The sequence below is a fragment of the Dipodomys merriami genome, unplaced genomic scaffold, assembly GCF_024711535.1.
Source record: "Dipodomys merriami isolate MVZ:Mamm:240054 unplaced genomic scaffold, mDipMer1.0.p SCAF_173, whole genome shotgun sequence".
Taxonomy (NCBI): Eukaryota; Metazoa; Chordata; class Mammalia; order Rodentia; family Heteromyidae; genus Dipodomys; species Dipodomys merriami.
Genome location: NW_027203082.1, coordinates 1,325,798 through 1,346,265, shown reverse-complemented (window position 1 = coordinate 1,346,265; position 20,468 = coordinate 1,325,798). Strand labels below are relative to the sequence as shown.

General features: G+C 40.0%; 1 protein-coding gene across 1 annotated transcript in view; it reads left to right on the top strand.

Moving 5' to 3' along the window:
- Window positions 1-18,059, top strand: part of Ccdc39 (coiled-coil domain 39 molecular ruler complex subunit) — a 65,452-nt gene extending 47,393 nt beyond the window's left edge. The window contains exons 14-20 of the mRNA XM_070025828.1: window positions 7,159-7,282; window positions 11,070-11,229; window positions 12,346-12,452; window positions 15,332-15,472; window positions 15,736-15,915; window positions 16,144-16,226; window positions 17,239-18,059. Coding sequence (XP_069881929.1) covers window positions 7,159-7,282; window positions 11,070-11,229; window positions 12,346-12,452; window positions 15,332-15,472; window positions 15,736-15,915; window positions 16,144-16,226; window positions 17,239-17,386 — 943 coding nt within the window. The 3' untranslated portion in view covers window positions 17,387-18,059. The remainder of the gene's footprint in view (window positions 1-7,158; window positions 7,283-11,069; window positions 11,230-12,345; window positions 12,453-15,331; window positions 15,473-15,735; window positions 15,916-16,143; window positions 16,227-17,238) is intronic.
- The last annotated feature ends 2,409 nt before the right edge of the window (window positions 18,060-20,468 follow it).

Below are 20,468 nucleotides of genomic sequence, written 5' to 3'. Positions count from 1 at the left end.
GGTGAAATACTCAGTAGATGTCAGTTAATTCCGCTTGAAGTATGGCCTCTCTTAATTCGGTAGCTTCTTTGCCAATCCTCTGGTTGGTAGACCTGTCCTTTGGTGAGAGTGGTGTGTTAAAGTCTCCTAGTATTATCGTATTGGGATCTATTTTATTCTTTAAGTTTGAGAGCATTTGTTTGACATATCTGGGTGCACCAATATTTGGGGCATATAAGTTGATGATGGTTATATCCTCCTCTTGGATTGTTCCCTTTATTAATATGTAGTGTCCGTCCTTGTCTTTCTGTACTGATTTTAATGAAAAGTTTATTTTGTCAGATATCAGGATAGCTACACCTGCTTTCTTACTGGGGGCGTTTGATTGGTAGATCCTTTTCCACCCCTTCACTCTGAGTTTGTTTGTATGTTTGGCTGAGAGGTGGGTCTCCTGAAGGCAACAGATGGATGGGTCTTGTTTTCTTATCCAGTCCTCAGTTCGTTTTCTTTTAATTGGCGAATTCAGCCCATTTATATTAAGAGAAAGTATAGAGAGATGCATTGTTGTCCCTGCCATTCTGTTTTCCTAAGATTTTCTTTTTTTCCTTTCCTCCTGTGCTTGCTCAGTTAGACTTTGAGTAACGCCTGTTTGGGGCAGGCCCCAATTCCTGGCTGCTTTCTTCAGGTTGTGTCCCCCCTCTTAGAATTCTTTGTAATGCTGGCTTAATGTTTATGTATTCATTTAGTTTTTCTTTGCTATTAAAAGTTTTCAGTTCTCCATCGAATGTGAATGCTAGCTTTGCCGGGTAGATCAGTCTGGGTTGGCAGTTATTGGCTCTCAGGGCTCGTATGGTGCTTTCCCAGGCTTTTCTTGCATTCATTGTTTGTGTGGAGAGATCTGCAGTAATTCTTATTTTTTTCCCATTGTAGTATAGCTCCTTCTTCATTTTTGCTGCATGCAGGATTGTTTCCTTATTATTCAGATCTATCATTTTTACTATAATGTGTCTAGAAGTGTTTCTCCTGGGGTCTTGCTTGTTGGGTGTTCGATAAGCTTTTGTGATGTAGTTAAGATGGTCGTTTTTGAGGTGGGGAAAATTTTCATTGATTATCTTGTTAAATAGGTGTTGCATTCCCTTGCTCTGGAATTCCTCACCTTCGTCCACTCCAATTATGCGAAGGTTAAATTTTTTAGCATTATCTGCTTGCTCTTGAATATCCCTTTTGTTTAATTTGAGTGATTTTTCCATATCTGTCACTTTTTGGTCCAGTTGGTGTATTCTGTCTTCTGTATCTGACACCCTACCTTCCATTTCATTCACTCTGTTGACAGTGGCTTCTATTGTGGTTTGCATGGAGGAAATGGATCCCTTTATGGATTCAATGTTGGTTCTCAGAGTACTGATCTCACCTCTCAATGAGGTATGCATTACCTCTAATTTGGCGTTTATCTCACTTCTTACTGAGGTTTGTGCAGCTTCTATTTTTGCATGCATCTCTTGTTTGATACCCTGTATCTCTTTGGATAGTTCATCCTTGTGCTCTTTCAATTTCTGATCAATTTCTCGCTTTATTTCTTGAGTCATTGCCTCCAGCAACCCTTGGAAGTAGCCTTTGTCTTCCATTCCTGCTTTGCTCCCACTGGGGCTCTCCCCTGTGTGGCTGCTGGCTTTTGAGGTGGGCTTGCTCTCCTGGGTGGTAGTAAACCTTGTGATTTTTCTCTGTGATTTTCGCATGGAGGTTCAGGAGACTGCTCTTCAATTTTGTTTTGGTGTGTCTGTCTTTGCTTGGTTGCTGATTCTGTATTGGTAGAGAGAGTCTGTGCCTGATCTGGGTTCTGTTAGGAGCCTATTTCCAGCTGCTATTCTGACTTAGGATTCTCAGCTCTCTGCTGTAGATTGCTGGCAGTTCCCACCTTTGGAAGGGTTGAGCAGCCTAGACTGCTTGTGTTTGCTCCTACGGGTGCTCTTGTGAAGAACAGATGCTCTGGATGCACTCTCCCAAATGCTGGAGTCTGCTATGGGCTCCTGATGTGTTTTTGTTTATTTGTTTTGGGCTGGTTGTGGGCTTGAACTCTAGGTTTGGGTGCTGTCCCTCAGCTCTTCAGCTCAAGGCTGGCACCCTACCGTTTGAGCCACAGCACCACTTCTAACCCTTTTTGCTTTTGTGATGCTGAGGAATCAGATCCAGGGCCTCATACATCCAAGACTATGACTCTATTGCTGAGCCGCCTTAACAGTCTGTGCTCCTGCTTACTATCAGGTGCTGGCAGCCTGTGTTGCCCAATTCCCAGTCTAGGGTATATGGGTGGAGTTTTGGTGGGGTTTGGGCTTCTCTTGTCCTGGGCCTCCAGGTCTTTTGTTGTCACAGGCGTGCTTCCCGGGGGAGTGTTGTTTCCTGGTTTTCTCCCCTCTGTTGAGGCGTATGCTCAGCTTTTTACTTCAATTGGGAGGAGTTGGTTGTGTTGTTCAGGCGCCGGATCCCCGGGCCTGGTTCCGGCCCCAGCCTGGAGCGCGCTTGTTAGGCCTGTGCTGATGTGTATACCACCTAGGTTATGCAGCCTGGAGCGCACTCGTTAGGCCTGTGCTGATGTGTATACCACCTAGGTTATACAGCCTGGGGGACACAGTTCAAATTTCTTCTACTGTTGGTAGTCTTGACCCAGGGGCGCTGTTCCTGGCTTGGGCATTTAAGCTCCCTTCCAGGGGCACTCTTGCTCTAGCCTGGCCAGCTGAGTGTGCTCCATGGGCTGGTGGAGCTCTCAAACAGTTCCCAGTTTTAGTGGGTCCTGTGGTCCGGGTGCTGGGGTAGGGAGTCTAGGTCAGGGTCTGGGGATTCCCTCCAGCTCTGGTCTCCCTTGAGGGATACACTTCCCCTGTGGGGTACTCACCCTGGAGCTGGTTGTTTCTGTGTGGTGTAGGTCGTCAGTTGTTGTTGCAATCCGGGCTGGGTTGGGCGGTGGTGGCTCTGTGTGATTCTTTTCTGTCTCTGCCTCTGTCGAAGCTGTCGGGTCAAGAGTGTCCACGCTCAGGCAGCTTCTTGGTACCTCTGGGGCCCGAGTGACCCCGCCGGGTCTTTGCAATCGTGATCGGGCGGGCGGGTGGTTTGCAGACAGGACCCTTTCTTGCACTGCTGGCGCCGAGTGGCTTTGGCGGGATGGAACCTCTCTGCTCGGGTGGAGAGTGCTGGATCATTGCGATCGCGATCAGGCATCAGGCGGGCCGGGTGGTCTGCCGACTGGTCCTTTTGTCACTCTGCTGATGCCGAGTGGCTTTGGCGGGATGGAGCCTCTCTGCTCGGGTGGAGAGTGAGGGGTGGGGGTGGGATCCTCGTGGAGACTCCCGGCTGGTAGGTTTCTCTGTTCCTGGCGATCTGCTGTTCTGCAAACCAGTACCTGATGTTCTGAAAGCGGCCCCCTGTGTCTCTGCTGTGTCTCTGGGGTCCCCCAGCCCCCGCCGGGGGCCGGCTGGCCGGCGGCTTGGCGCACTGCCGCGCGGCCAGTAAAGGTTGGGGGAGGGGTCTTCGCTTTTCTCTGTTTTGAAATTCTTCTTTTTCTCTCTTTCTTTTTTTGTTATTCTCCGCCTCTGGTTTTTCTCTGAGTGTTCGTCTTTTTGTTGTTGTAGGTCTCTTGGGGAGATTAAGCATTGGAACTCGAACTCTCTTTTTGGTTGGAGAGAGCTGTGGCGTTTCCCTACTGCCCCGTCGCCATCTTGGTCCCCCCTCCCATTTCATTAATTTTTAATCTCACCTTTATTACTTTTTCTTATTTGTGACATTTGAATGTTTTTGTTTCAATTTCTTGAGATAGATGTGGAATTTATTAATTTTTAACTTTAAAGGCTAAAAAATTTATGTATTACTTGAATGTCATCTCACAAAATTTGATATTACCATACCAAATGTTCCTTTTTCTTTTACCTTTCCTATCAGTGGTTTAATTGAAGATTCATTTAAAAACCAACTCTGTAGGGACAAAATTGAGATACAATAAATAGCACACATAGAAAGTATATAATTTAAATGTATACCTAAGAAAATATCACCATACACAAGGCAATTAATTCAACCTCATGTCCATAGATAACCTTGTGCCCTTTATAATTTCTCTATCCAATCTCTTCCCATGTACTGTTCCCAGACTACTGCTGATCTGCTTTTTATCTATATAGTTGATTACATTTTCAAGAGTTTATGTAGGTAAGATCCATTGGTAAATATTTTTTAGAACAACAATTTGAGACTTTTTCATCCATTTTATCTATGTCAGTGACATATTTCTTCTCATCAGAGGTTTGCACACTTTTCCATTGGGCTTAGATGGAAATATATTAGTACTTTGAAGGCCTGTAGTCTTTGTTTCAGCCGCTCAACTTTGCCGTTGTGACTAAAATCAGCCATAAAAAGCATGTAAACATAATTATGAACTTTCAATATGTTGTCTCCTTTAATCTTGACAATTAGATCTTGATTCAACATTTGCAGTTAAATCACTCAATTGCAGTCTGCATTTTTGACAGTCCTTGACACTTAAAAATAGCTGGATCATGAAAGAAAAAGAACAAAAATAAAGTTGAGGTACCAAAACAAGAAAATATGTAAGTGGATGATCATGGCTGTGTTCTAATAAAACTTAGGCAGGGTTAGGGTTTCCATGGTTACAAAAGGATAGGTAGTGTTTATTTTGAATAATGAAGACATTATCTCATTGCTAAGTGGAACATTTCTCCTTATTTACCTCCTCTGTTTTAGAAATTACTGCATATTTGCTTTTTGGGTTGTTTTTCGTTTTTATTTTTTGATTATGGGGCTTGAACTCTGGGCCTGGGCGCTGTCCCTCAGCTCTTCAGCTCAAGGCTAGCACTCTACCACTTGAGCCACAGCGCCACTTCCAGTTTTCTGGTGGTTTGTTGGAGATAAGAGGCTCATGGACTTTACTGCCTGGGCTGGCTTTGAACCATGATCCTCAGATCTCAGCCGCCTGAGTAGCTAGGATTACAGGTGTGAGCCATAGGTGCCCGGCTTTACATATTTGTTTTTTTACTTCTCTCTCTCTCTCGTTGCAATATTCATGTTTGGGGAAACTCTGGTAATTGTCTAGTTATCATTGGAGAAGAAACCATGTCAGCATCCCAATGTATGTCCAGGGATGAGGGGAATGGCCCTGATCGTGTGTAAACAGATCTTTTCTTAACTTCTCATTGATGAGGGCCTCACAGATCACTGGTGCTCTTTTATTTTATATTCTTGAGTTTGGGTCATATCCAAACTCAATGGAAAAAGGCTACTGTTATTGCAGCAAATTTCCAGGGGTCTATCTGTTTTTGTTCTGCTGATCTTATCCCATCTGTGTTTTCCATTTTTTCTTTTAGTTCATGAATAAGTTCTTGTCTTTCTTGTCACAGAGTTTTTTTCCTTCCCTTTCTTTTTTTCTTTTCTCCTTTCCTCCTTCCCTCCCTCCCTTCCTGTCTCCTTTCCTTCTTCCTGTTTTATTTATTTATTTATTTTTGTCCTGGTACTAAGGCTTAAACTCAGGGCCTTGTACTTGTGCTTGGCCTTTTGCTCAAGGTTGGCACTCCATCAAATGAGTCTACCTCTACTTCCAGAGCTTATATTTCACTTAATCATTCATTTGGCAGTACTAGGGTTTGAATAAGGGTCTTGTTCACTGTCCTTTCTTTTCTTTTTGATAAGTGTGTGTGTATGTGTGTGTGTGTATTTTTCCCCTACTTTAGAAAGGAGGAAAGATATAGCTCTGTTCATTCTGCCATCTTAAGTGTGAAGTTGTGGAAGTCCGATGACAACACTGACAATTTAAAATAAAAAGAAGTATAACCTCTGACATTAAATCTGTTTGCATCAGAACTCTGTAGGAATAGGAAAGTGATGAGTTGATTTCACTAACTTTGGCGGCTTGCTTTCATGAGGCTATAGCAGTTACCTCCATATTCCTGTGCGTATATTAGTATAGCTCCCCAAATACTGAAATGGAAGAAAAATGAAGCTAACATTTAAGAATTGAATGTTGAAAGAAAATTCTCTATCATTTTCACCTTTCTTGCAAGGAAAGGCAAGGGAGGCATGAATTTTCTTATTCTGTGTGTGTGTGTGTGTGTGTGTGTGTGTGTGTGTGTGTGTGTGTGTGTGTGTGCGCGCCAGCGAGCGCGCATGTGCGCACCAGTGCTCACACACATGCATGCACTCACACATGCCTCCTGTGGTTTGAGCTCAAGGCCTGGGTGCTGTCCCTGAGCATTTTGCTCAAGGCTAGTGCTCTTTCACTTGAGCCACAGCTTCACTTCCAGCTTTTAATTTTTTTTTTAATTTAAAGTTTTTCTTGATGCTTAGTTGGAGATGAGTCTCAGGGATTTTCTTGCTGGGGCTGGCTTCAAACCTTGATCCTCAGATCCCAGCCTCTTGAGTAGCTAGGATTACAGGTGTGAGCACTGGCACTAGCTCCTGTTCTGCTTTGAACAGCACAAGTTAGAGACAGTTGGGCCTTTTGGAGAAATAGTCATGGTCATTTCCCATTGCTTGGGTGAGGTTCATTACCTGCAGCACAAATCTATTGTTTTTTTTTTTGTTTTTTTTGTTTTTGTTTTTTTTTTTTTTTTTGTTTAGTTGTTTGTTTTTGTCAGTTGTGGGGCTTGAACTCTGGGCTTGGGTGCTGCCCCTCAGCTCTTCAGCTCAAGGCAAGCACTCTACCACTTGAGCCACAGCACCACTTCCGGTTTTCTGGTGGTTTATTGGAGATAAGAGTCTCATGGACTTTACTGCCTAGGCTGGCTTTGAACCGTGATTCTCAGATCTCAACCTCCTGAGTAGCTAGGATTACAGGCGTGAGCCACTAGTGCCCAGCTCTATTGTGTTTTGTACAGGCCTCTGAACCCTTCCTGGCTGGCTTGGGCATGGGGTACAAGGGAAGTAATGCAGTCAGAAAGGGGCCACTACTTGCTATGTTGTGCGTGATAAAGTCCTTTGCCTCAGTCACCAGGAGTTGGTGTCTTCTGCCAGCATCCATGAAGCTGTGGCATGTTAACCTGTTAGCATTCAAGTAGGGTAAACTTTCATTTGAAATATTAAAAAGTGAAAACACATTTATGTTTGCATTTAATAGTAACACAATCCCTCTGCCTTCAGTAAGAACACATGATAGTTCCTTGCATCTTTCTTTCCTATTAGTGCTGAGTTCCATGATAGGCTAAATAAAATCGATAAACTGAAGAATCGATATGAAATCTTTACCATTGTAATGCTGCCTCCAGAAGGAGAAGGGGAGAAGACGCAGGCCTATTATGTCATCAAGGTAATCTTAGTTGCTTTACAGTTGTGGTAGTGTGAAGTCTCCTTTCTGTGTTAACCCACTCCTAGTAATCATGTGCTAGCCAGTTCTTTTGTCCTTGTAACAAATAACCCAGGGAAACTGTTTAAAAGGAGACAAGACTTCTTTTCACTTGTGGTTTCAGTGGACAATCCTCTAGGCCTGTGGTGCAGCAGACATCAGGCAGGAGGGCATAGTGGACCACAGAGGCTCACCTCATGGGGACCAGGGACAAGATGAAACTCCATGGTGACACATCCCCATCTGTCACTTCCAGGGTATACATCCTACTATCTGTACCACTGCCTAGAGAGGCCATTGGTCTGATGAAACCTTCCTTATCTGAGCCTGGGCTCATACTGGAGAGTTCATGTTGAAACCACAGAAAATGCTTGCTTTTTTTTTTTTTTTTTTTTTTTTGCTGTGGTTCTTGGGGATTGAACTCAGGGCCTGGTACTGTCCCAGAGCTTCTTTTGCTCCAAGCCGGCACTCTAGTTTTGAGCTACAGCTCTACTCCACTTCAGGCTTTTTTGGTTGTTTTTGGAGATAAGCATCTCATGGACTTTTCTGACTAGGTTGCCTTTGAACTGGGATCCTTGGATCTCAGCCTCCTGAGTAACTAGGATTACAAGTGTGAACCACCAGTGCCTGGATTCTCTGGATTTTAAAAATGAACCTGACATCTTCCTCCTAAAACAAAGCAACTTATTTAATTTGCTTAAAGCCATTACCTATTGCACTTGACAAGGGACTAAAACAGTTGTACTGAAACAGTATTATTTTTAAAAATTTGTTATTTTTATTATAAAGGTGATGTACAGAGGGGTTACAGTTACATAAGCCAGGTAAAGAGTACATTTCTTTTTGAATCCTTCCCTCTCTCCCAGTTTTCCTCTCCTGTCCCCACCCACAAGTTGTATAGTTCATTTTTAACATTGTGTCTAGTGAGCATCACTGCTGCATTTGTTCACCCTCTGTCCTTCCATTTCTGTGCCTCCCTTTACTGGCCCAAAGGCATATAAATGAACAAACAAGACAAAAATAAAGGAAAACAAAAACAGCAACAAAGAAAAAGACCTCTTGTTTCCATTTCTTAGAATTCATTTCCTGAAGCACTGTTAGTTTTATGAACTCCCAATCCTTGAGGCAAGTGAGTTGGACAGTTCACAAAACAAGTATGAATGGCCAATGAAGACATGCGTAGCATTCTTAGCCATGACATCGAGAACAAATTATGTCATTTGGCAGAAAAATGAATGGAGATGGAGATAATATGATGATTAAGTGAATAAGGCATACTCAAATACTGCCTATTTTCTCACATGTGCAGAAGCTACATCTAAAGATAAAGGATGTGGACCCAAATGGGGGACTATTTCAGGGAACTGTGGGAGGGTAAGGAGGAAGGAGAATATGATCAACTTATTTTGCATGCAAAGTCATAATGAAACCCTTTTTGAAATTGCAAGTAAGATAATAATTGCATGTAAGAGGGATAAGAAAGAGTAGTAGGAGGTGAATACGATCTAAGTATATTGTATTCATGGATCTACCAAAGTGAATCATCCCATGCTATACAACTATGCTAGCAAAAAGATGAAAAAGGCCCTATGGTGGAAGCAAGCTCATGTCTGTAATTCAAGCTACTTGGGAAGTTGAGATCAGGACAATTGGCCTGATTGGCCAGCTTGCCTGGGCAAAAAGTTCATGAGACCCCATTTTAAAAGAAAAGCTGAGTGTGATGGCATGCACCTACTGTTCTCAGTTGTGTTAGTAAGCATACATAGGATGCTCATGGTCAGACTGTTGGCTAAAAGTGGGACCATAATCTCAGAAATAACCAGAGTAAAAAAGGGCTGGAAGCCAGGTGCTGGTGGCTCACACATGCAATCCTAGCTATTCAGGAAGCTGAGATCTGCGGATCGTGGTTCAAAGCCAGCCTTGGCAGGGAAGTCCGTGAGACTCTTACTCCAACCAGAAAACCGGAAGTAGCACTGTGGCTCAAGTGGTAGAGCGTTAGTGTTGAGTTGAAGAGCTCAGGAACAGCACCCAGGCCCAGAGTTCAAGATCCATGACTGACAAAAAAGGGCTGGAGGCATGGCTCAAGTGGCAGTAGAGTGCCTATGTAAGTAACTCAAAGCTCTGAGTTTAAACTTTAGTACTCCCATCTCCCCACCCGCGCCCCCCCCCCCCCAAAAAAAAATTCAGACATTGAAAAAGATCTCCATGAGCTGGAGAAAGCACTCCTTTCTGGCTTTCAAAATTTGCTTACTTTCCCTAAAGCCATTCTTCTTTAAGGTCATTCCAATTAACTAGGTTTTACTTTCCGGTTACCAAGGCTTGAACCCAGGGCTCCATGCTGTTGCTTGGTTTTCTTGTTCATGACTGGTGTTTTACTTCTTGAGCCATGCCTCTAGTTCAACTAGGTGAGGACTTGTATGCCTGCCTGGCTGGCCTCAAACCAAGATCCTCAGATCTCAGCCTCCTGAGTAGCTAGGATTATAGGCATGAACCAGTATTGCCTGGATGACCATTCTTCAACATATTTTTAGGTCTATACTTGGGCATATTTTAATGTCTTCAGTTCATTTTTATTAGGTCATATTAATTAGGCAATCATTTGAAAATGCTTTGAAATGCTCAAAAATCCTACAAACATTTCCAAGGCAAGTGCAGTGGCTCATACTTGTAATCCTACCTAATTAGGAGACTTAGATCAAGGAGAATATCAGTTTGAGGCCAGCTTGGGAAAGCCATTTTGCAAGAACTTATCTTAATTAATTATTAATAATAATAAAGCTAGGCAGGTATCAAATTGATTGAAAAGGGAAGTGGCATTAATAGCATGTGGAGTTGAAATCGGGTATTAAAGCAGGAGGTTCAGGAACATTCTCATTTCAGATCTTGGAGAGAAGTAAAAGGCAACCAAGGTTTATCCAAAAAACTCATTTTCTAGGTTGTTTTACCTCCCACAGTCTTTAAAATGGATTGTGAATAGATGGGGCTAGAAAACATCAAATGCTATAAATGCTGAGAAGAAAAATTTCTTCTCTCAGCAAAAACTTTTTTTTAACCAAGATAACTCAGTAGGCAGGCTCTCCAGAGTTCTCAAATGATTTTCTAAGAACTTTTCAGGTTCCAGGTCAGCAGATACAGCATGAACATACTATAAGCTTCCATAAAATCAATTTCAGTTAAAAGCAGTTTTATTCAACCACTGGACACTTGTTTTACACTAGAATGTACTCTGTGAGAAATAGGTTTGTTAGAAACACTTCAGTTTCTAATATTTTACAATAACATTAGTATCATTATTCTTCAGGAAGTGAATTAGACACATTTCCTTAACAAATGTTGCCTTTGAGCCAAACTTCCATTTCTATGACAAAATATCCCCACATCAACACTCTAGGTGGAAAAGTTCATGTTTCTCAGTTTCAGGTTTCAGTCTTGAGTCACTCAGCCAGGGCTTCTGGGTTGTGGTAATGCAAAACAACCTGTCCAGGAGCATGGGCAAGAACTAGTTGCATCCTGCACAGCAGCTAGGCAGCAGACAGACAGACAGACTGACAGCACTGTCAACAAGAATAACCTTTCAAGGCACATACCTGGGGACTTGCTTCCTCCAGCTAGGTTCTATGGCCTAGTTAAACGGCCATTTCACTTGAAATAGTGTGGTGGGAGAAAAAGAGACCAGAAACAGCCACACTTTAATTGTGGGTTGACTCCCTGTGAGTTAGTACCTTAAGTGATTCCCTTCTCTTCTGTTCAGGCTGCTCAAGAAAAAGAAGAACTTCAAAGGGAAGGTGACAGTTTGGATGCTCAGATCAACAAAGCAGAAAAGGAAATTTATGCCCTCGAAAACACTCTGCAAGTTCTGACCAACTGCAATGATCATTACAAACAGTCTTTTAAAAAAGTGACACCAACTAGTATGTAGGAGTCAAAGAAATATATGCAGTGAAGTTTATTTAGTTAAGAAAAAAAACCACTGAATTGGGGCTGGGAAGTTGGCTCAGTGGTAGAGCGCTCGCCTTGGATGCTTAAGGCCTTGGGTTCCATTCCTCAGCACCACATAAGCAGAAAAAAAAAGCCAGAAGTGGTGCTGTGGCTTAAGTGGTAGAGTGCTAGCCTTGAGCTGAAGAGCTGAAGGACAGCACCCAGGCCAAGAGTTTTGGCCCCACGACCGGACCCCTCCCCCCCAAAAAAAAACCATTGAATTATAAAGAATGTGCCATGTTTGATTGTGTCAGAAAAATCAAACATCCTTCCATTCTTTCCCCTTTTTGTAATTATTCTGCTAATGTATTATTTCCCTTATTAGATCTGTGGGTATATGACATCATTCTCTATGGAATTAACTTCAATCTGAAAAAAATTTGTAGCATATTGCTACTTTGTGTTGACTAAAAAGTTACTACAGGGCTGGAAATATGGTAGCAGTGTGCTTGCCTAGCATGAATGAAGCCCTGGGTTTGATTCCTCAATACCACATAAACAGAAGAAGCTGGAAGTGGTGCTGTGGCTGAAGTGGTAGAGTGCTAGCCTTGAGCAAGAGAAGTTCAGGGACAGTGTCCAGGCTATGAGTTCAAGACCTAGGACTGGCAAAAAAAAAAAAAGCACAGAGTGAACACAGTATGATTTGCTAGGTGCTAGTGGCTTATGCCTGTAATCCTAGTTACTCAGGAGGCTGAGACCTGAGGATCATGGTTTAAAGCCAGCCTTTCCAGGCAGGAAAGTCTGTGAGATTCTTATCTCTAATTAACCATCAAAAAAGCCGGAAGTGGAGCTGTGTCTCAAGTGGTAGAGTGGTAGTCTTGAGCAAAAGAGCTCAGGGACAGTACCCAGGCCCAGAGTTCAAGCCTAACCATTGACAAAAACAAAAAGCAAAAACAACAAAAAAAGTTACTACATGCTCATACTGTTTTTCAAGTAGATATAATGAATTTAACCTTTAATAACAAAAAGTTAGGAGATGTAATATATGTAATACCTTATATTTTATATATAGCATATCAAAATCAAACTAAAAATTCTCTGAATTGAAGGTGATGAATATGGGCTAAAAATTAAACTAGAAGAACAAAAAAGAATTGCTGATGAAAAATATCGATACAAACAAAGACAAATCAGAGAAATTGAAGAAGACATCCAGGTAAATTCCATAAGCTTCTTAATAATAAACTGCCAATAAAAGTCAACAATCTATATCATTGCCTTTTAGCCCCTCTGTATTCTTTTGTTATTCTTACTACTTATTTTTTACTCTTGCACAAAGAAAGCAGTCTTTTTGGAGCCTTTTCAGGAAAATAGTAAGAGATATACATCTCATATCCCTTACCAAAGTGAATGAAATAGTAAATCAATTAAAATTCTTTAATAATGCTCAGATCAACAGTTATGTGTTATTAGTTGATGACTCACAACTGCCATATAATGGCCTACTATTTATTACATTCCTTAAGATTCTTAATTTAATTCCTTAAGATCACATTACGATTGGTCCCTTAAAAAGTTTAGCTGGGTGCAATAGCTCTGCTTGTAATTCTGTCTACTGGGGAGGTTGGCGAGCAACTGGGAGATCAGGAAGGTCATGGTTCCAGGTCAACTCAGACAAAAAGTAAGAGAGATGGCATCTTACACAATAAGCTGAGCACGGTACTGCAGGCCTGTGTTTCAAGCTATGCAAGAAGCATAACTTGGAGAGCACAATCTGAGGTCAGCCACAAGTAAAAATACAAGGCACTATATGCAAAAATAAAAAAGGGCTGGAGGGATACCTCAGTAGTAGAGCACTTGCCTACCAAGTGTGAGGTCCCATACTTCCAAAAATAGAGGGAAAAAATGCTGTCACATTTTGAGCACACAGCAAAAGTTGTTTTTTTTTAATCTTTTAATTTAATTAATTTTTTTGTGAACATACTGTAAAGAGGGGTTACAATTATATGGGCAAGATAATGAGTACATTTCTTATCAAGCATTGCAGCCTCCTCCTTTGTTTACCCTTCACATCCCTTCCCAGCACCCCCCACCTAATCCTCCCCCCCCCCCCCCCCCCCCCGCCCTGCACCAAAGTTGTAAAGTTCGTTTTCGACATGACAACTTGTACTTCTCATTGTTGCAACGGGTCCACCTATATCTTTAAATGACTTGTTTTTCCCCATCTCCTCCACAAATTATACCGACATCAAATATAGTGAAAGCAGAGGTTATACTGTGGGGGAGGGACACACAAAGCAACAAGGAAATAATCTTATAAATGTGTTAGAAACAAATGCATGAAAGAAAAAAAAATTTACATACATATCTAAGGGTTCATTTTCCTAACATCACATTATCTGACCTTTTCAAGCAAAAGTTTTTTAAAAGTTATTTTTAAATTTAATTGCTGGGTCATGCAGTTTGCAGACATTTAATTTTGATGAGCATTGTACCAATTCACATCCCACCATTTTGCACAAATGTGACCTTTTCTTCTCTTCATTAACACTAGGTGGGAGCAGACTGTTCTAGTTGTGCTAGTTCGATGAATACATACTGGTAACTCCTCATTTGCATGCCTCTGAATAATAGATCATGCATCTGTGTTTACTACATAAATGTACCTTCCAAGAATGAAGTGACCTTCTGTGTCCTTTTATTTTTTTCTCTTTATTGTTCATTTTGTGGAGATTTTTTAACAATTTTAATTATTTTTAATTTTTTGCCAGTGTGTGGGGTGTGTGGTTTGAACTCAGCACCTGGGCACTGTCCCTGAGCTTCTTTTGCTCAAGGCAAGTGCTCTACCATGTGAGCCATAACTTCACTTCTGGTTAGGTGGTGTATTGGCGATAAGAGTCTTAAATACTTTCCTGCCTGGGCTGGCTTTAAACTAGGATCCTTAAATTTCAACCTCCTGAGTAGCTAGAATACAGGCATGAACCATAGGCACCCCACCAAGGAACTTTAAATGTTATGGCTACCACTCCTTTGAATATTGCAGATTTTCCCCCAGTTGATTGTCTTTTAACTTTTCAAAAGGATCTCTATTAACTGTACAAAAGATTTTTTTTTTTTTGTCCTTCATGGGGCCTGAACTCTGGGCCTGGGCGCTGTCCCTCAGCTCTTCAGCTCAAGGCTAGCGCTCTACCACTTGAGCCACAGCACCACTTCCAGCTTTTTTCTGCTTATGTGGTGCTGAGGAATCGAACCCAAGGCCTCATGCATGCAAGGCAAGCACTCTATCACTGAACCAACGTCCCAGCCCCAAGATTTTCATTTTTTATGTAAACTTGTTATTTTTAATTGAGGATTTGGCAGAAAAGAAACAAGATCAAGATGTGGCTCAAGATGTAGAGCACATGGCTGGCAAGTGTGAGGCCTTAAAAGCCTTAGTACTGACAAAAGGGTTAAAAGACAAGAAATATTCAAGTAGAAATTAGTTACTAAAGCAAATCACTGAGAGATGTAAACATGCTTTGTAAACAAGACCTAAATGATTTAAAAAAAAACGGAAGAGATATGACTTTTGAATTTCTGAAAATTATTTGATTTCAATAATCCAGTACATTTGTGTGTGTGTGTGTGTGTGTGTGTGTGTGTGTGTGTGTGTGTGTGTGCATATATACTGGTACTAGGACTTGAACTCGTTCTCTCACTTGGCCTTTTTTTGCTCAAGGCTGATGTTTTTACCACTTGAGCCAGTGTTCCACTTCTGGCTTTTGGCTGGTTAATTGGAGATAAAGAGTCTCACAGACTTTTCTGCCCTGGCTGGAAGTCCTCAGATCTCAGCCTCTTGAGAAGCTAGCATTACAGGCTTGAGCCACCAGTGCCTGTTTCATATTCTTTATTTTTCTCAAGTACCAAAATAAGTTTTCTGGGGGACTATATAAAAAATACAGTCCACAAGACCACTATACTTATTATTGACCAATAAAATACATGTAACTAAAAACAAAGAATTTAGATTAAGTGAATACTTGACAAATAGCTAACACTGTCAATTTAATTTTTTTGTTCTAACCAGTAAGTATATTAATACTTTCTTTTCTACAGAGCATGGAAAATACTTCAGAAGTTGTAGAACATTTAACAAAAACTGCCAAGGAAAAATTGTCAGGGAAGCAAGATTATTTGCTCCAACTACGTAAAGATACTGAGGAACAGAAGCCAAAATTAGAGAGAGTCACTAAACAGGTAATGATATATTTTTTTAAAAAAAAAAACCTGACCTTGGGCTGGGAAGGTGGCTCAGTGGTAGAGCGCTTGCCTTGCATGCATGAGGCCCTGGGTTCGATTCCCCAGCACCACATAAGCAAAAAACCCCCAAAAAACAAAAAAAAAAAACCTGACCTGTAAATGTGTATACTTTTTGAAATCTCAAATCATAAACTCATATCCTTATCTGCAAACAATCAGGAACAGAGGTCTATTTAATAATTGACTACTTTTTCCTACAGTGTGAGAAACTCATAAAAGATATCCGTCTCTTGAAGCAAACACAAGATGAAACTCTAGAGGAACAAGATATTAAATTTCGTGAAACAAAACAGTTTCACAAGGACATTGATGAAATGTTAATTGAGATAGCAGAAAAAAATGCTGATCTCCAAGTTGTCCTCCAAACATACTTTCAGCAGGTAACACATGCAGTACCCCGTAATGTGTGTTTTGTGTTTTTTTGGTGCTGGAAACTGAACTTCACACAGGCTTTGCACAAGTTCTCTGGCTTTCAGTTATATCCCCAGCCCTACTATTTCTTAAACATTTGATGAAAATAACTGTTGATGTTTTCGTCATAAAATCTAATTAAGAATATTTTTCTTTGAAAATACAGAACTAATGATTGCTGTTATTTATTCTTTCAGAATGGGTTGGAATTCCCTACAGCTCCTAAACGCAGTCTTCATAGTTCTAGGTCCTCTTCACAGTCTTCCCTGCGATCAGGAAGGTAAGTGGAGGGTGTAAAACATTGTAGCTTGTAGCAGCTGCTAAATGAACCCAACTAATCCTACAGCTGCTGGCCCAGCCCCACACTACCAGCCTTTCCTCTGCCCAGCTCTCTATTCCAGCACCATGTAATTATAAGTAGAAACACTTTTTTTTTTTGGTGCCAGTACTGGACTTGAACTAAGCCTGGACACTGTGCCTTGGCTTTTTTGCTCAAGGATTGGCACTTGAGCCAAGTGTCATGGCCTTTCCTGTCTGGGCTGGCATGAAATCTTCAGATTTCAGTGTCCAGAGTAGCTAGGATGACAGATGTGAACCACTGGCGCTCTGCTAGAAACACTTCTGATGTCATTACTTCTAAATTGGCCTACAGGCCATGATTAACAACTATTTTAGGATAAAGCAGGTGAGATTTGAGGGGTACAGCTAGGATTTGGAGTGGACCAAGTTGGAGAAAAATCTTTTAAAACTTTAACAACTTAGATGTACAGATCTGTGGAGTATGATTTTTTATTAAAGCTGCATTTGTGAAATTGTATATAATTAGGATTTAATTTTATTTTGCTAAAAGTATTAACTATTTTTTTTTACCTCTGCAATCAATTTAATAGTGTCCTGAATCTATCACTAGGGACACTTTCAACACTAGTGCTTTGTGGACAAATTTCTTGATGATCCTAGGTTTAGAACTTCTAGTCTCCTATAAGCAACAGCTACATTTTATTAGTTCATTGAGAGATTTCAGCATTAACATGCTATTAATACTTGCTTAATGCTTCCAACTCTTAAGAAATGATAGTTGAAAACATTTTTCTCATATAGAAACATATTTATGATCTATCTATAGAAGCTATGTTCTTTTAAAAAAGGTTTTGGTATTAATACCTTTAGACTTTGCTAACATGTATTTTAAGCTCTACTTATTGAATTATAGCATCTCTTGCTAATGATAAAAGGGGTCTATATTAAATATAAACTTTGTATTAAGTTTATGACATTCTTTTTTCCCCTAGGTCAACTAGGAGCTTCAGTCCTACTGGTTCCCAGTCTTCGATTAAAGTGGTAGAGCTCAGCTTCCCTGACTCAGCACAAGCAGACAGACATTCCAGGCCACCTAGTGCTAGTAGTTCTAATAATGATAAAAACAAAAAGACCAAATAGATATTTTTATCTTCTTTCAAGTTTTATGACAAGAAAAGTCTCACACTGAACAGCAAATCCCTTCTATTTTTTATGTCATGATATAAATCATCTCATTAGATAGTCTTTTAAATAAAATGACCATTTATCCAGTAAAAACTCAAAGAAGCTAATGTGCTTTTCTACTACTATATGTAAAGTTGAAAGATAGTAATTGATTCTTAACCAGGCTATATTAAATAAGTAGAGAAAAAGGGGTTTTCTCGCTATAGTCTTGATGTTTGTGAGTAGTTGACTTTGTTGCAAAAATTTCTGCTAATTTACCCTAGAAGATCCCCAAACTAGATTTTTTTGAAAAAACATGTCAAAGGTAATTTTTCCTTTGGTCTAATTTGTAACTGACAGCATCATAGTGGTAAGGAGTAATGCTGGGTATTAACCAAAGTGCAGCTTCAATGATTTTGAAAGTCAAATATAGCCAACTATGCATAAAGAATTTATTTTGAAATTTCCTTAAAAACACATAAAAGAAAGCTAGATGTGCAATTTGAATTTATTATTCATTTTTAAGTAGAGTTACATAAATTTACACTGGAGATAAGCTATTAGGTTTAAATGTTTTTTCAGTTAACATTTGGTATCCAGCATTTCCAAGTTCTTGGGATAGTGTGAAATATTATAAAACTTTGATTTCAAATAAAGGTATTAGAATTCATGTGTGTAAATGAACATCTCCTTCAAATCTTGAAAAAAAATTTTTATGACTGTGATTGTCTTAGAACCACTAGTCACAATTACTTTGAAAAGCAGAATGACAGAAAATTAGCTTCTCATTGTTTCAGAAATTGCCAAGAAAAGGCATAGTAGTGAAGTCCAGGGATTAAGAGGGGTAACAAGGCTGGGTGCTGGTGGGTCATGTCTGTAATCCTAGCTACTTAGGAGTCTGAGATCTGAGGATCCTGGTTTGAAGCCAGTCCAGGCAAGAAAGTCCAATTAAGAGCCAAAAAAGCCAGAAGTGGAGCTGTGGCTCATGTATTAGAGTGTAAGCTTTGAGAAACTCAGGGACAGTGCCCTGAGTTCAAGCCCCAAACTGGCATGCTCAATCAGAAAAAAGAGGGGTAACAAGGCTGAGTAATTTTTGGACCCAAAATTATACTGTGAAATTTACAGGCCTGAAACTATTTAGGTGCCTAATGTTTCTCAAAGTCCTATTGTCAGATCTGCATTAATTTGTAAATGACTTGGAATTTGAGAACAGTAAGGTGTGTTCTATGAAGCCAAGATTTGTGTCCTAGCTCTGTGACCTTGGGCATTAACTTATTTTTTTCCTCTCATTTGTAACATAGTACTCTGAGTTACTGAAGCAACTGGGTAATATAAACAAAATGCTGGGGGCTTGACACATAGCAATTGTACTATAGTTAATTTCTATTTATTAAGTCACTACTTACAACTTAACATTAAGTAGGTTCTTCAATTAGCATATAACTTTAATTCCTATATTAAATATTTTTTACTTTAGTGTAATAATACTAAATTTTAAGAAGGGGTTAAACCCATACTTACAGAAACAAATTCACAGCTGGGTGTATACAAAGTGTATACACACTGATACTGAGTTGAAGATATCACTAGGTATTGTTGAAATGTCAATCCCTAGTACTTTTTGCAATGGGCTTCCTGAGCATACCCTTACAATTGCGTGATGCACCCTGCTTACACTTACTATATCCTAGGAGAGGTCCTTGGAAAGATGACATTTTGAAAATTCAGGCAGCCTGCAAGACAAGGCAATACCCTAATTAGTGTGGGCAATATCAAACTGTTCTGGAGAGTCCCATGGTTAAGTGCTATATGCAAGAGGTAGTTTTTACTCCTTAAGAACCTCAATTATAAAACTATAGAGATAATGAGGAAGTTAATAGAACTGACTCTTAGATAAGACTTGGTGTCTACTACTGCCATTACTTACTTATAGTTCCAATTGTGGCAATATTGGAGCTTGAACTCAGGGTTTCACACTTGCTAGGCAGATTCAGTACTACTTGAGCCACACACCTGTGCTGTTCTTAAGGCTTTTTTCCTTGTTCCACTGCAACATGAGCTCAATCATTACAATTTTTGAAGGATGAAAACAATACACAACAGTATGAAAAGTTCTGCTATATTACTGTTGGCAAGAGCTGCAAGACACACCAAGTAATGAGGTTCCCTTTGTTGTAATTCTCAGCTTTTGTAGGTGGATATTCATCTATCCCTTGACCTACATCTTGAGTGTTTAGATTTTTTAAAGTCCACTGTCATTTACGCCTTCGAGAATCTTCAACTAAGATTCTCAAAACATTTTAAGTCCAATAGTACCTGATTCCTATTGGTATCTCTGAGTATACTCTACCATTTTCAGTAATCTTAGGAGAATCTTTAAAAACCTAAGTCCCTTCTGTAAAAGCTCTAGCTGCTGCATTTATTCTGAGTAAAATAAGGCTGTACTCAGTACAGTCATTTATTTAGAACTGAAAAGGGTGACAATAAGGGAAAGGCAGTGACAAAGTAATACAAGCCAGCCTAGATTATTCTAGAGTATGCCTAGAGATTTCTCATTGAACACTTGGACTGGTAATTTCTTACCCCAGAAGAAATCTACACTTAAAGGTAATTTTTTGCCACTGTCATTTTTTGCTGTAAGGATTATTTTCTACTCTTATCTACTCTTAACTAGGACATAGTCTCTAAAGGTCTATCAATATAGTTAAAAAAAATCTTACAACCATGCTAGCTAAAAGTAAAAATAATAGAGAAAAAAAAAGGCTCTGCTCCCAAATAAATTTTCATGGTCTTATTCCTAAGATATTTAAGCTGGACATAAGCCAGTAGCTGTTCACCAGTTACTTTAAAGTAGGCTTCAGAGACAAATTAAGTGTAACAATTTAAAATAAAGTTGTCCAAAAAGTTGAAGAAATGGATATGAAATATAGTACTCTCTCTCTCTCTCTATATATATATATACACACACACACACACACATATGTATATATATATATTTATGTTTGGGGCTTTTGACAAAAAAATGGAGTAAAAAGTTTTGATGAAAACAACACAGATA